The following is a 16,252-nucleotide window of genomic DNA, read 5'->3' on the forward strand; positions in this document are numbered from 1 at the left end:
CCTTTAATAGAAAGGTTAGTTGTATTTCTGTCTGTTTTTAAGGTGGTATTTAGGCAAAATGAAGTATTTTTCTTTGTTCACAGGTACACCAGGGAAGCAGGAGTTCGTTCTCTGGATAGAAAGTTTGGGGCCATTTGCCGAGCCGTTGCCGTGAAGGTTGCAGAAGGACAACATAAGGAAGCCAAGTTGGACCGTTCAGATATAACTGAGGGAGAAGGTTAGTGGCCTTGTTATGGTGCTCTCAGACCTGGCAGCTAGGAGCGAGTGGCACAATTAAATTGGATGTGGAAGATGGTGTTGTCATTGGGAACAGTGGCACGTGTGACTCCAGTGGCAAATGCACTCAGTGAATAAGTAATAACTTAAAGTTTGGTATAATTTATCAAGAGAGTTCTCTTTTACAAATAGTTCAGAGTATAGATGGAGTAATATTCAATATTAATGCTGTAAGGAGATTGTAACTTCTTCAGATTTATAATGAAGATACACTTTATGTATGGGGTCTGGTGTTCCCTAATTTTTTTTACCCACCCAGACAGTTGTTAAGTCTTTGAATAATGTATAGCATAAAAAGTTATTACAAAAAAAAGAAAAGAAAAACTTACTACAACATTTAAAAGTCCAAGCTATCCAAGTACTACAAGAGCAGGTTTTTGTACTCTGGAAGAGCTTCATGTACATAATTTTTCTGACACATTTTCTTTTATAGGTATATGACTAAATGCAATATAAATTATTTTTTCTTCAGTAATTGTGGAGGTAGTAATAGGAGGAAAATTCTTTTACTGGAATTAATGAAATGTAGATATTTCCTTTGTTACCCAGTTATAGTGTTTTAACTTTTGTTCCAGAACTGGTAGGGTGTCGCATTCTAGGACTAAACACTCAGGGTCACTCCAGGTGAACTGGGCTGCAAAATAATCACACAGAGACAGAAAAATACCTTTTCCTTTGGGTCCTATGACAGCTTCTCCAACCTTAGGGGTCCATGGAAAGAGAGAGAGAGCCTGTTATTGGGGAGAAGCCATTCAAATGAGGCAAGAGGCAGGATTACAAGTGAGTGTAGCTCACCCTCTGGGTATCTCCTACTCCTATAGACACACCTTGTTAGCCATGTTATCTGAGTGAGGGAAAAGACTAATGCACCAGACTACAGTGATCTTTCAGATCCCTGTGGTGCATCAGGACTTAAAGGTGCGTGTGTGTTTGGAGTGGCACCCCACAGTAGGAGTTTGGGTTTATCATACCATGCTAGTATGCAGAACATAACTTGCCATAACAAATATGACTTGAATAGTAGGGAACTGAAGATTGCTTTCAGTAAAGAGATTTATTAGATGTCTACCATTTATTAGATTATTAGATTTATTAGTCTACCATTTCCAAAGCTCTTTCCAGAAAAGAGTTAAATGAATGTGATCAAGGAACCATAATTTGTGCTAGGCTTAGAAGAACAGACACAGTTAAAAAACATCTTCCTTGTTTTACTTCTCACTTACTGAGCTCACAACAGCACTGGCATCGAAGAGCAGATGTTCACATAATTCTCATATTTCTGTATGATGTTTCACCCCCACTCCCACTTCGAATGGAACTCCACTGGTTCATTTTTTCCAGAGAATAAACCAGCCGTCTTTTGATGAATTGAACAGGGGTCATGTACTCATTGTGTGAAGTAGGGATAGGGCTGTTAAACTAAAATCATTTCTTATATTGACTTTAAAATGTTTGTTTGAACTCCCTTCTGTGGTTTGAATATATCCCCCAAAATTCATATGTTGGAAACTTCATCACTGTTGAGAGGTGAGATCTTTTAAGAAATGATCAGGTCATGGGACCTCTACCTTTATGAATGGATTAAAGTCATTATCTTAGAGAAGTGGGTTAATTATCATAGTAGTTTCCTGATAAAAGAATGAATTCAATCCCCTTCCCTCTTGTCTCTCATGGGTTCTCTTACCATGCAATCCTTTCTGCATGGTATGATGTAGCAAGAAGTCTTTCTCCAGATGCACCCTCAATCTTGGACTTCCCAACCTCCAGAACTATAAGCCAAATAAATTTCTCTTCACTGCCCAATCTTTGGTATTCTGTAATAGCAGCATAAAAGAGACAGACAGCCCCACTTCTCACCCACACTTTCAGGGATACCTTACATTCCTACCCTTGATAGGATTTCATGATTCAGATGAACTTGCTGCTGCTGATGAAACATCCCTGTCCTGCAGACACCAAAGTCTCTGCTTTCTCTAGCTTGCAGAGTTTTCATTATTTTTTGGTCCACCCACTTTCTGCTTTCCAAATTTTGTCAGAATCTCCTCTCAGTGTTGTCTTCTTTCTCATTCCTTTTGTTCTTGTAGGTTTATATATTTTATTTTTTAATTCTCATGATAATAGGATTTGAGAGAAATAATAAAGATAATCTACTGTTTATAGAAATCTGAATTTTTAGAAACTGTCCTAGGCGAGAGAGTGCCTATCAAGAATAGAAATCACATTTGCAGGTAAATGGATGGAGTTTGAGAATATAATGCTAAGTGGAGTAAGCCAATCCCCAAAAAACAAATGCCAAATGTTTTCTCTGATATAAGGATACTGATTGATAATGGGGTAGGGGAGCATGGGAGGAATAGACAAATTCTAGATAGGGGAAAGGGAAGGGAGAAAAGGAGAGGGGCCATGGAGGTAGAAAAAGCAGTGGGATGAGATGGACATCATTATTCTAAGTATATATATGAAGACACGGGTGGTGTGACTCTACATTGTGTACAATCAGAGGTATGAAAAATTGTGCTATATTTGTATAATATGAATTTAAATGTCATATATAACAAATTAGAATAAATTTTTAAAAAATAGGGATTGAACAATCCAGGGACACTGAACCACTGGGGGTCAGAGGGGAAATCACTGGTGTAGCTACAGTGGCAGTGGAAGACTGAGTCACCATTCCTTTTTTTCTAAGTGTAAGACCTAGATTTACATGCTCCTGAATTTCTCCTTTTTTATTCTTATAACACTCCCTTTGTGCTGTGACTTCAAATATCTAATCCTTTGTCTTTTTGTTCTTGTCTGTGGTATAATAGGAAGATAGAGGGTAAAATGAATTTCTCTACATTGTAAAAATTTAAGATTGAGATAGTGTTTTTTAGAATTTATAATATAGGGATTTGATGTCCAGGGAAACTGTCCATAATTATAGTGTGTTGCTTAATGTTTATATATACATCTATTAGCATATTTCTAATAATATCTGTGCTCTTATTCGATATTTTTAAATAACCCACAAATATTCAAGAACTTGTTCAAACAGCTTGTGAACTGTGTATGACCCTAAAGTTTTTATGGTTAACATTTAATTGGTCTTTTTGTTTTTTCTTTTTCTTCTTCTTTTTTTTTTTTTAATCATAGAACATCTCCTAAGTGATGATGTAGCTAAACAGATTTGGGTAGTTAAGGTATTATCCAGGTACTTCAAATGAACAAACAATTAGGATAAATATTTGTCTCTTGAGGATGATCTTGGTTGTAGCCTTATTGAGGCACAGATATTACTCCATATTGGTCCTAATATTGTAAGATATTCATGAGTTACTGTAAATAATTGTGCTCCAGAATTTTATAGAATAATTATAATGAATCTTGAAGTGGTGTTTATGACATCAACCAAGCTAAAAGAAATATTTCTACAAGAGTTTGCATTCATTTTTCTTTTTTTTTTTTAGAGAATTTTTTTAATATTTTTTTTTTCTTAGTTCTTGGCGGACACAACATCTTTGTATGTGGTGCTGAGGATCGAACCCGGGCCACACACACGCTAGGCGAGCGCCCTACCGCCTGAGCCACATCCCAGCCCCTGCATTCATTTTTCAAGCCAAAAATTTTAAATGGAGCTTAGCAACTGAAAGTTTCTCATTAAGAAATGAATTATTTCAAATAGGGGTATAAAAGAAAACAGTTGTTTTAGAAATTTCAAGTATAACACTGTAGATTATTTTTAATGTTAAAAATAATGATGGACTTAGAGTTACTGCCAGGAAGAAAAGTGACTTCAGGCCATGAGGTTCAAAACATGCAGAAACCTCCAGTGTATCAAACCAACTTTCTGGAATAGACCCAAGAGTCTCTGTCTGTGAACGGTTGTTTTTGTATTTGTGGGATTTTAACCAACAGTTAAACAGACCAGAAAAGAAGACGGTGGGATGTGTAGTTGATCAATGTAGAGAAAGAATATTTATGGTTTCAGTCATCTACCTATTAAGTATGGAAATCATTTCATAACAGCAATGCTGCTTATGTTTTTCTGTATACTATCAGTGTGTTCTAAATTGCTCTTTTTTTCCTGGGGTATTAGTTGAGTTGAAGGGTAAAAGCACATGACTCCAGTTTTATTCTGGTTTTTTTGTTTGTTTGTTTGTTTGTTTGTTTGTTTTGCCTTCCTTTAGCCAAGACAAATACTCCATGTATTCAGTTTTATACACTTGTGTATTTCTCTGTAGAGTTAGGCAAATGTCCGTTTGTTCAATTTCTCATGTTCCATATATGATCAATTACTACCTGGTAGGAATTTTTCCTTAGAAGTTCCCATTAGTAAAGAATTTATCCAGTTTTATCCTAATTTGATTCATAAATCTCTTCTCAGCCAGGCTCATGACACATGCATATCATCTCAGTGTCTCAGGAGGCTGAAACAGGAGGATCCCAAGCTCAAGGCCAGCCTGGGCAATTTAGCAAGCCCAATTTCAGCTATTTAGCAAGATCCTGTCTCAAAAATAAAAATAAAAAGGAAAGAGGATGTAGCTCAGCAGTAAAGCACCCCTGGGTTTAATCCCAATGTCAAAATTAATAAATAAATAAATCTCTTACCAACACTTTCTAATAAACCTTTGCTTAGCTGCTGAGTTCTGTTAACAAACATGTCAGACATATCAGGGTTATGATTTTATTTGTGTTTATTCAGCTTGGAATTTGCTGACCTTTTTGGATTTGTGGGCTACACTCATCGGTGGGAAAAATTTGGGCCATTATCTCTTTAGATATCTTCCCACCACCACCTTTTTTCCCTCCTCTATCTGAGATTCTAGGAGTCCTTTGAACTCTGTTACTTATCCTCTGTTCTACTTTTTGCATTAATTTTCTCTTTAATTCAGTTTGTATATTTTTGTTGCCCTATGTTCCAATTTATTATTGTTGACTTCTGCTATTAAATGTATGGAGTATTTTCTACTTTTCAAATGTTGATTTGATTCTTTATAGTAGATTCCAATACATTTTTTTAATTGAAATCATCTTTTCAGCTCTTTAACCCATCTTTTCCTCTGTATTTTTGGATATACTAATCATGGTTTTTAAAGTACCTATCAGAACATTCATTCCATTATCTGATTCACCTATGAGTCTTTCTGTTACTTGGGGTTTTTTCCCTTGGTTTTTAGTCATTTGTTGTTTTTTAATTTTGGTGGAGGGTTGTGATTGCTTCGACCTTATCAAGGCTTAGTTTTAGGCTTTTTAGGACTGGTCTGTTTCTGCTTTAGCCTTATTCCTGGAATTATAATCTTTACTTCTAGGGTGTGGTACTCCAAGTTTCGTGCTTCTTATTCCTTTGAGTGTGACCCTTATACTTCTAGGGCATGAGGCTTCTGAGTTCTTAACTGAAAGTCCCTTCTGCCTTTGAGTCTCCCTGTAACTCCTTGCTCTTGGGTTTCATGGAGTCTCACCTGGAATATGCTCAAGTTAGGAGTTAATCAGTGACTTGAGGAGAATTTGAATGCAGCTTTTTGAGCTCCTCCTTTCTGGTTCCATCCTTTCTGAGATTTTGCCAATGAATTCTCAGCTGCTTTGACAACTTTAACTTTTCAGTTACTTTTGACTACATTATTTCATGATTCTAAACAGCACATATTCTAACCATTCTGAATTATGGTAATAAACAGTTCTCCAAGTCAGGGAAAAAAAAACTGACAAAAAGCATAGCTGAGGTTGGGGATATCTCAGTGGTAGAATGCATTCTTTTTTTTTTTTATTGGATGTTCACAACATTACAAAGCTCTTGACCAATCATATTTCATACATTAGAATCTAGTGGGTTATGAACTCCCATTTTTACCCCAAATACAGATTGCAGAATCACATCGGTTACACATCACATTTTTACATACTGCCATATTAGTGACTGTTGTATTCTGCTACCTTTCCTATCCTCTACTATCCCCCCTCCCCTCCCCTCCCATCTTCTCTCTCTACCCCATCTACTGTAATTCATTTCCTTCCATGTTTGTTATCCCATTCCCCTCATAAACTCTTATATGTAATTTTGTATAACAATGAGGGTCTCCCTCCATTTCCATGTGATTTCCCTTTTTTTCTCCCTTTCCCTCCCGCCTCATGTCTCTGTTTAATGTTAATCTTTCTTCCTGCTCTTCCTCCCTGTTCTGTTCTTAGTTGCTCTCATTATATCATAGAAGACATTTGGTATTTGTTTTTTAGGGATTGGCTAGCTTCACTAAGCATAATCTGCTCTAGTGCCATCCACTTCCCTGCAAATTCCGTGATTTTGTCATTTTTTAGTGCTGCGTAATACTCCATAGAATGCATTCTTATCCCAGCAGCAAAAAAAGAAAAGAAAATTCTATGATTTTGTCATTTTTTATTGCTGCATAGTACTCCATTGTGTATAGATGCCACATTTTTTTTTATCCATTCATCTATTGAAGGGCATCTGGGTTGGTTCCACAGTCTAGCTATTGTGAATTGTGCTGCTATGAACATCGATGTGGCAGTGTCCCTGTAGCATGCTCTTTTAAGGTCTTCAGGGAATAGTCCGAGAAGGGCAATAGCAGGGTCAAATGGTGGTTCCATTCCCAGCTTTCCCAGGAATCTCCAAACTGCTTTCCAAATTGGCCGCACCAATTTGCAGTCCCACCAGCAATGTACAAGTGTACCCTTTTCTCCACATCCTCGCCAGCACTTGTTGTTTGACTTCATAGTGGCTGCCAATCTTACTGGAGTGAGATGGTATCTTAGGGTGGTTTTGATTTGCATTTCTCTGACTGCCAGAGATGGAGAGCATTTTTTCATGTACTTGTTGATTGATTGTATATCCTCCTCTGAGAAGTGTCTGTTCAGGTCCTTGGCCCATTTGTTGATTGGGTTATTTGTTATCTTATTGTCTAATTTTTTGAGTTCTTTGTATACTCTGGATATTAGGGCTCTATCTGAAGTGTGAGGAGTAAAAATTTGTTCCCAGGATGTAGGCTCCCTATTTACCTCTCTTATTGTTTCTTTTGCTGAGAAAAAACTTTTAAGTTTAATTAAGTCCCATTTGTTGATTCTAGTTGTTAACTCTTGTGCTATGGTTGTCCTATTAAGGAATTTAGAGCCCGACCCCACAATCTGTAGATCGGAGCCAACTTTATCTTCTATCAGACGCAGAGTTTCTGATTTGATATCAAGCTCCTTGATCCATTTTGAGTTAACTTTTGTGCATGGCGAGAGAAAGGGATTCAGTTTCATTTTGTTGCATAGTGAAGCTAGCCAAACCCTAAAAAACAAATACCAAATGTCTTCTTTGATATAATGAGAGCAACTATGAATAGAGCAGGGAGGAAGAGTAAGAAGAAAAGATTAACATTAAACAGAGACTTGAGATGGGAGGGAAAGGGAGAGAAAAGGGAAATTGCATGGAAATGAAGGGAGACCCTCATTGCTAAACAAAATTACATATAAGAGGTTGTGAGGGGAATGGGAAAATAAACAAAGAGAGAAATGAATTACAGTAGATGGGGTAGAGAGAGAAGTTGGGAGGGGAGGGGAGGGGGGATAGTAGGGGATAGGAAAGGTAGCAGAATACAACAGTTACTATTAGGGCATTATGTAAAATTGTGGATGTGTAACCGATGTGATTCTGCAACCTGCATTTGGGGTAAAAATTGGGAGTTCATAACCCACATCAATCTAATGTATGAAATATGATATGTCAAGAGCTTTGTAATGTTGTGAACAACCAATAAAAAAAAGAAAAGAAAGAAATATGATCTTTGTTGAAAATTATCATTAAAAAATGAAAAATAAATACAGCCTTTAGGCCACCACTTACCATGTAATTGACTACTCTAGTAAATAAAATCTCTGGTTTGACACTGATTTGATTCATAAAACCCTTCACAGTATCTCCTAATAAACATTATGCCTTACCTGTTCTCCTCAGTTAACAGACTTGTAAACATAGCTATATATTTCTCAGTCCATAGGAAAATAGGAGTTATAAATTGAAAAAGGACTAGCAGTTTGGGTGGTATGAGTCATAAACAATAAGATTTTGATGTCAGTGAAGATAGGTCTATCCTCTCATGATAGGTTCCTGAGCCATCTGCTGACCACCAGAGCACTGTGCTGGCCAGACCACAAATCTGTCTCATTCTATGACAATTTCTGCAGTGAAATCTGGATCCCATTTTGCCCGAGTTACATTGTGACGTGTGTTGTTTCCCTGGTGTTTGCCTTGTGCAGGGCAGTGAAGTCAGTGTAATTCAATGGAAGAAGAATACTATATCCTTAATTCCTTGGTATAATCTTTCTGAAAACTTCATAGTTAAAAATCAAAATAAAAGATTTAACAACACTAGTTTTCTTCATTCATTTACTTCCCCTAGTTAACCACACTCTTAACCGTTAGCTAGAATGTGGTAATTTGAGGAAAGGTATCCTGCCCCTGAACCAACTATACTTAGTACAGGGGTCAAAATGCCTCAAAGGAGAGCCTCATGCTAACAGAGTTGCTTGCATTTTCTCTATTGCTTCTTGTGCTGCCGGCATTTCCCATCCCACTCACTGTCTACTGCTTGCTCTTCTTAGCCCTTCTCAGGATCCAGTGCTCCAGGAAGGATCAGTTCTGTGTTGAGCTGTTTTCAGAGTTCTTTGTTGTGGCTTCCTGCCATTGACTTCTCCAGCCTGAAGCATGCTTTATGCTAGTTATTTTAAGTGTGGCTCCTTCCTAACCAAAACAGGAAGCTCTCCCTGTAGGAAAATCAAGTGCTTTTGATCCTTTTAGCCTTTTTTTTTTTTTTTTTTTTTTTTTTTTTTTTTTTTTTTTACTAGTCTTCTCTGAATCAGAACACTTCCATTTTCTTGTCTACTGCCAGGAGTGCATTTCTTTATATTAATAGGAAGTAATCTCTGTGCTTTGTGTAACATTTTACCAAATTGCTCTGTCTTCTTGGAGCAGTCTTCTTGTTGCAGGATCTTCTCTTTTTTATCTTTTGAAAGTTACATTGGTTATCTATTTCTGTATAACACTACCCCCAAAATTTAGCAGATTAAAATATTTAACAAACATTTATCATTAGTTTCTGTGGATCAGAAATCCAGGAGCAGCTTACCTGAGTAGTTCTGGCTCAAGACTTTTCATGAGGCTACACTCAAGCTGTCAACCAGCTGAAGGCTCACTTACATGGTTGTTAGCTGCCTTCAGTTCCTTGCTGACTCTTGGCCACAGTTCTGTTTTCCACCACATGGTCCTCTTCCTAGGCTTAGGACAGGGCAGCTGGTTTTCTCCCAGAGTGAATAATGTGTGAGAAGAGAAGATAGAGAAAGCCAGGGACAGAGTCCAGAATCTGCAATTCTTTATAACTGTCACTATTACCCCATTCTTTGGGTCATGCAGGCCAACCCTGGTACTACATGAGAGGGGACTGACTCCACAAAGCTGTGAATTCCAGGTGATAGGGACAGGCTTTTGGGAGCCATCTTATTTATTTATTCCTATTTTACAGAAGGTTTTTATACATTGCATTTCATTAATTCAGACCCCATTTCTCAGCATTGAAATAGTTTGTTTAGAGATCTAAGAAAAACTTTTGGTTTGATTTGTTAATAGAGAATGAAAATTTCTGTGGTGCAGAAGCGGTAAGAATACCTCTATTATGCACTGTCAGGGGTCTTCAGGGGAAGAAAGCCTAATCAAACCCCTAAACAAATGAATGATCCTTTAGCAAAAAATGAAACAGTCTCTATTTGTCATCTTTCAATGTGGATTTTGTTGCTGTTCTCATTCAGAAACATAAAAAACTTTGTTAGGTATCTTTAGTGAAATGAAGATAATGGGGAAGTTTCCTATTACTTAGTTCCAGTTACATATAAGTCCGCCAACATTTTAACCTAAATCCCATATCTTTCTTTCTGATTTGATTTGGAAAATAAAAAGAGAGTAATCATGTGTGTGCCTCTTGAGTCCAAAAACCACAGATCAGATTCATTGGCTATTTATTTTGGATTGTTAAAATATTCAAAAGTGAGATTTTAATTTCCACAGAAATACCCGGCTTTGATGGTAAGATGTCTTTGAGCATTATCAAAGTTTTATCATTATTCTGGGTGCTAAATTAAAATGGGCCCCTGGGGGCTGGGGATGTGGCTCAAGCTCGCTCGCCTGGCATGCGCGTGGCCCGGGTTGGATCCTCAGCACCACATACCAACAAAGATGTTGTGTCCGCCGAGAACTAAAAAATAAATATTAAAAATTCTCTCTCTCTCTCTCTCTCTCTCTCTCTCTCTCTCTCTCTCTCTCCTCTCTCCTCTCTCCTCTCTCCTCTCTCCTCTCTCTCTCTCTCTTTAAAAAAATAAAAAATAAAATGGGCCCCTGTTTTCCTAATCTTCAGGTTGTATAGCTTTGAAATTTTCTGCTTATTCCTATTCAATTTTCTAATTTAAACGACAGTAGCAGTTCTGCAATTATCACCCTCTAAGACACTTTATTAAATGAAGAATTTTTAAAGCCAACACTGAAGTTTATGCTGTTGAATATCCATCAAACTTCAGCCGATTTCTTATTAAGGAACCAACCAGCACAGTCAGGGTTTACAAGTTAGAATTAATTCAGTTAGGAATTTTCACTATTTAACGTCTTCCTGCATCCTGTTCATGCTTATCTTTCATTTGATTGTATTAATGGCTCAGAACAAATAAAAATTTATAATTGTCAAAGCATTAAGGTTACTATTGAGTAATATGGATTTCAGAGCCAGTTTCAGTTCTCTAGTCATTTGATTTGCTAGTAGGGTGAGGTTTGGGGGCTTTGTAGCCTTCTGCTAAGAGTTAGACTTTGCAAACAAAGATTATAAAAACATTAGATCTAGGATTAGGACTTTTTGTGCTAAATTCTTTGTATTTGGTGGGGACATTGGGCAGTATATTGTGTATAAATATTTATAGTCAGGTAGTATTCTAATCAGGTAGTGTTGATTTGTTATCAGATCTGCCTGTATTATGAAGATATACAATAGTCTTTTTCTAAGTCTGACATTTACACTGATTTACTGATTGACCTGGTTTAAGAGAGAATTGTTTGCCTATATGCAGGTGGGAAGGAAACTAGAATGAAAGAAAAGCCCTTCTTACATATAACAGGAACCAGTCCCAGACACTTACTATTTACATTGTATTTTGGGACAGCAAAATAAAATATTGTAAAATAATTATAAAGTCATTGTTTCATTTAATGAATCATATAGGAAGATGCAGTGGCCTTTGGGTATCTTTATTTTATTTGTTTATTTTTTTATGTGGTACCAGGGATCAAACATGTGCTAGGCAATTGCTTTACCACTGAGCCACAACCCCAGCCAGGGTGTCATTTTTATACAGCCTTTCTTTTAATTTTTTTTCATTGGTGCATTATAATTATACGTAACAGTGGAATTCACTGTAAAACCAGTCCTTCTGTGTTACAGAAATATTTGGAATACTCTTGAAGGTTTTTTTTTTTAATATCACAAATTGTCTCTGTAATTTTAACTACTAATACAAATAATTCTCCAAGAATATTTTCTGAATCTCTAATACAGGAAATGAAATTTATTAATGCCTATAACTTGCTGAGAAACGGTGCAGGCTCACTTGTCTGGTACTGAAAAGAGAATCGTGTATCTTGGGCCCTTGCATGTATTGATTCACTCAGAGTCAGCTAGCATTTACTGTATGCCAAGTTCTAAATTGGGAAATTGACTAATGAGAACTTTTAACAAAAGTGTAGTCTGTTGGGGGAGGTAAGAATACAAATAAATAATTTTAAAATGTGGAATAAATACTGGTTTTTAAAGTCATTGGAGGCACTGAATTGATCATTGAAATTTTATTATAAGTTAATTGTTAGCTTTTAAAAATTGCTTTTAATAAACTGAGACAAAAGTTCACTTATTTACATCTCTAATGTGAATGGAAAACTTTTCAGATACGTTTTTGTTATTTTTATAAAAAGATAACTGCCACTAAAATTGAAAAATGATTTGCAATCATAACTTCCATCTACATTTCAATGGTTATAATGTAGAAATGTTTAGTAGGTAAATTTGAAAGAGAGTATATTTGGTAATATTAAGATTGTATTACCATCCCTAAAATAATGAAGAAAATATTGACAGAAAGAAAATAAAGAATAATTGATAGCAAAAAATGTTCTTCTGGACGTTGGATTCACAGGTTTTTCCTTTATACTTTCCTTTCCTTCTCTTTTTGGTGCTAAGCATGCCCTGTCTTTGAGCTTCATCCCAGCCCCCAAAGCTACTTTCTTCCTTGGAAAAAAAATTGTTTTGAAAATATGCAGGCTCAAATGCCTTGGCAATCCTGGTCAGTAACTTGAATCTCAGTTGCATTTAGCGTACTTCCTCGCTGGGAAGAGGGTTTTCTGGAAGAGATTAACCTGAAACTGACAGTACAAATTATACAGTTGGAAATATTCATGTTTTTTTATTTTTTAATTTTTTTTAAGATACTTTGCTTTCCTTTCTGCTTTCCCATGAGAAGGCTCTTAGATGCCTTTTTTTTTTTTTTTTTTTAAGTGGTACTAGGGATTTAACCCAGGGCACTCCACCTCTGAGCTACATTCCCAAGACAGGAACTCAGTAATACACCTCCTACATCCTGATATAAGGACAATTCACCAATCCCAGTTTGAGGTTGCTTCTCCTTCACAATTCAGAAACCCAATGTGAAAGGATTCAACTTTCAAGAAAAAATTTTAACCAATAAATAAATATAAATAAAATTTTTCATAATATTGTGAAATAATTAATTTTCAGTGATTAAAAACATTTGGGTTGGGGGTGGGGTTATGGCTCAGTGGTAGAGCACTTACCTAGCATGGGTTCGATTCTCAGCAACCACATATAAACAAATAAATAAATAAAGGTCCATCAATAACTAATAAAAATTTTTTAAAATTTGTGTTTACTTGACATAATCAGTGCTAAAAACAGTGATTTTTTAAATAAGTATTTTAGTGATTTATCCTTTATTCACAAATGTTATTAAAATTTAAGGATTGCATACCCCAAATTCAGTTTAATTCAGTAACCATGATTCATTACCTGTTTTGAATGAGGTACCTTGATGAATGGTGTGGACACAGTAGAGTTCATGTAGTCTGAATTTTATTTTATAAATAAGGAAACTGAGGCCCCATTTCTTCTACTAGGTTGTACGCTCTAAATGTTAGTTGAACTGGTGGTTTCTCCTCTAGGCTAAAAGGAATTTCAAAATAGTGGGGACTAGATTTAGAAAGGTATTGGTGCTACATTATAGTAGATACACACACACACACAGACACCCCGCCCCTCCCCAATACTAGGGATTGAACAAAGGACCTCATGCAAGCTAGGCATGTGCTCTACCACACCCAGATTACAGTGGAGCTAAACATTTCACATCATCTAGTGATGTAACTGTCATAATATACGACAGCACATTAGTCACGTGTTGGTGATGATGCTGATATAAACAAACCCATATCCTAGTACTATAAAAATATAGCATATACAATTATGTATAGCACATAATACTTGATGATAATAAACTACTTTGTTACTGGTTTATATAATCACTATACCTCATATACAATTATGTACAGCACATAATACTTGATAATAATAAATAACTATGTTACTGGCTCATGTATTAACTATATGTATATATCTATACCTTTTGTCATTTTGTGTGTGTGTGTGTGTGGCATTGGGGATTGAACCCAGGGCCTTGTGCATACAAGGCAAGCACTCTACCAACTGAGCTATATCCCCAGCCCCATTAATTTTTAATTTTATTTTTTACACTATTGAATCCAGCAGTTTACCAGTGAGCTGCATTCCTGGCCCTTTTCGTTTTGAGATAGGGTCTTACTAAATTGCCCATGCTGGCCCCAAACTTGTGATCCTCCTGCCTCAACTTCACCAGTATCTGGGATTATAGCCATGCACCACCACACTTCACTATACCTTTTATAATTACTTTACAGTGTAATACTTCTGCTTCCCCCCACCAAAAAAAAAAAAAAAAAAGAAGAAGAAAAGAAGAAGAAGGTTTACTGTATAGCAATATACTGTGTTACACCAATAGAAGCCTCATACATCTCATGTTTACCACATCTCTTCACTGCATCAAAAGGCCACATCAAGTGAAGAATTGTTGTGATGATCTAGGCAGGAAAAATAATTGTTATCTGTAAAGTTTCTGCTGTGTGCCATACTATGTTGTAAGCATTTTACATATATTTACTAATTTAATCCTCTAATAACCTAAAAGGTAGGTAATGCTTTTAGGTCCAGTTTGCAGATGAGAAAACTAAAACACAGATGATTCAATAACTTGTCCAAGGTTCACAGTTACTAAAGGTTTATGGTCAAGATTCTAACCTAAGAGGCCTGGCTTTAAACCTAAAGTCAGTAGCTACACTATGCTTTCATTATCCTCATACCCCATTCCATTATCCCTATAATAACAATTTGAAGTGTAGGTACTACTTTACTTATTTCAGATGAGGAAATAAGAGCTTAAGAAATGGATGTCTGTAAAGCAAATTAGGAAAACAATTCTATTTGCAATACTATCTAGGATATTTAAATACTTAGGAATAAATCTAACCAAGAAGGTGAAAGATGTATATGCTGAAAACTATAAAGCATTGCCAAAATAAATTAGACATTAAATAAATGGGAAGATAACCATGTTTTTGGTTAAGTAAACTTAACATTGTTAACATGTCCATACTATGCAAAGTGACCTACAGATTTAGTGTAGTTCCTTCCAAATTCCAAGAGCCTTTTTCAAAGAAATGAAAGAGTACATCTTCAGATTCAAGAGACAAAATAGTCTTGAAAAGAAAAAAAGGTGGTTGTTTCTACCTTTTGGCTTATGTGAATGATGCTGCTATGAATATCAAACAAATATCTATTTATATATCTGTTTGACACATAGATATCAAGAGATATTGCTTTCAGTTCTTTGGGATATACACAGCACCTAGGAATGGAATTGTTGGATTATATTGTAGCTCTGGTTCAGCACTTTGAAAACCTGCCAAACTGTTTTGCTGAATTCATCCTGACTTTAAAATTTATTACAGAGCTATTGTAATTAAAATGGTATGGTATCAATAGAAGGACAAAAATATAGACCAGGGGAATAGAGTGGAGAGAATTGAAATAAAAGCTTACCTGTGTGGTTAAATGATTGTTAACAAGAGTACCAAATCCTTCACTTGGAAAAGAACATTCTTTTCAATAATTTGTGCTGAGAAAACTGGATCTCCATATGCAAAAGAATGAAGTTGGACTTGCATTCTTGCATGATAAAAATGAACTAGAAATGGATCAAAGATGTAAACTTAAGAGCTAAAACCAATACAACTCTTAAAAGACTTAGGGAAGATCTTCATAACATTGTGCTTGACAGTGAATTCATGAATATGACAAAAGAAGTGACAACAGAAGCAGAGGCAACAAAAGAAAAGATAGATACACTGGACTTCATCAAAATTTAAAATTTTGAAAAAGTTTTTTCTCAGCAAAAGAAACAATAAGAGAGGTAAATAGGGAGCCTACATCATGGGAACAAATCTTTACTCCTCACACTTCAGATAGAGCCCTAATATCCAGAGTATACAAAGAACTCAAAAAATTAGACAATAAGATAACAAATAACCCAATCAACAAATGGGCCAAGGACCTAAACAGACACTTCTCAGAGGAGGACATAAAATCAATCAACAAGTACATGAAAAAATGCTCACCATCGCTAGCAGTCAGAGAAATGCAAATCAAAACCACCCTAAGATATCATCTCACTCTAGTGAGATTGGCAGCCATTATGAAGTCAAACAACAACAAGTGCTGGCGAGGATGTGGGGAAAAGGGTACACTTGTACATTGTTGGTGGGACTGCAAATTGGTGCAACCAATTTGGAAAGCAGTATGGAGATTTCTTG

At 36.0% G+C, this 16,252-nt stretch overlaps 1 protein-coding gene across 1 annotated transcript in view; it reads left to right on the forward strand.

Annotated features, from left to right (window-relative positions):
• The window catches only part of LONP2 (lon peptidase 2, peroxisomal), a 120,205-nt gene that overhangs the window by 79,593 nt on the left and 24,360 nt on the right, over positions 1-16,252 (forward strand). Inside the window, exon 11 of the mRNA XM_081273096.1 lies at positions 84-217. Within this exon, the coding sequence (XP_081129222.1) occupies positions 84-217 (134 nt within the window). The remainder of the gene's footprint in view (positions 1-83; positions 218-16,252) is intronic.

This window comes from Spermophilus citellus (genome assembly GCF_964194105.1).
Source record: "Spermophilus citellus genome assembly, chromosome: 18".
In the NCBI taxonomy this organism is placed as follows: Eukaryota; Metazoa; Chordata; class Mammalia; order Rodentia; family Sciuridae; genus Spermophilus; species Spermophilus citellus.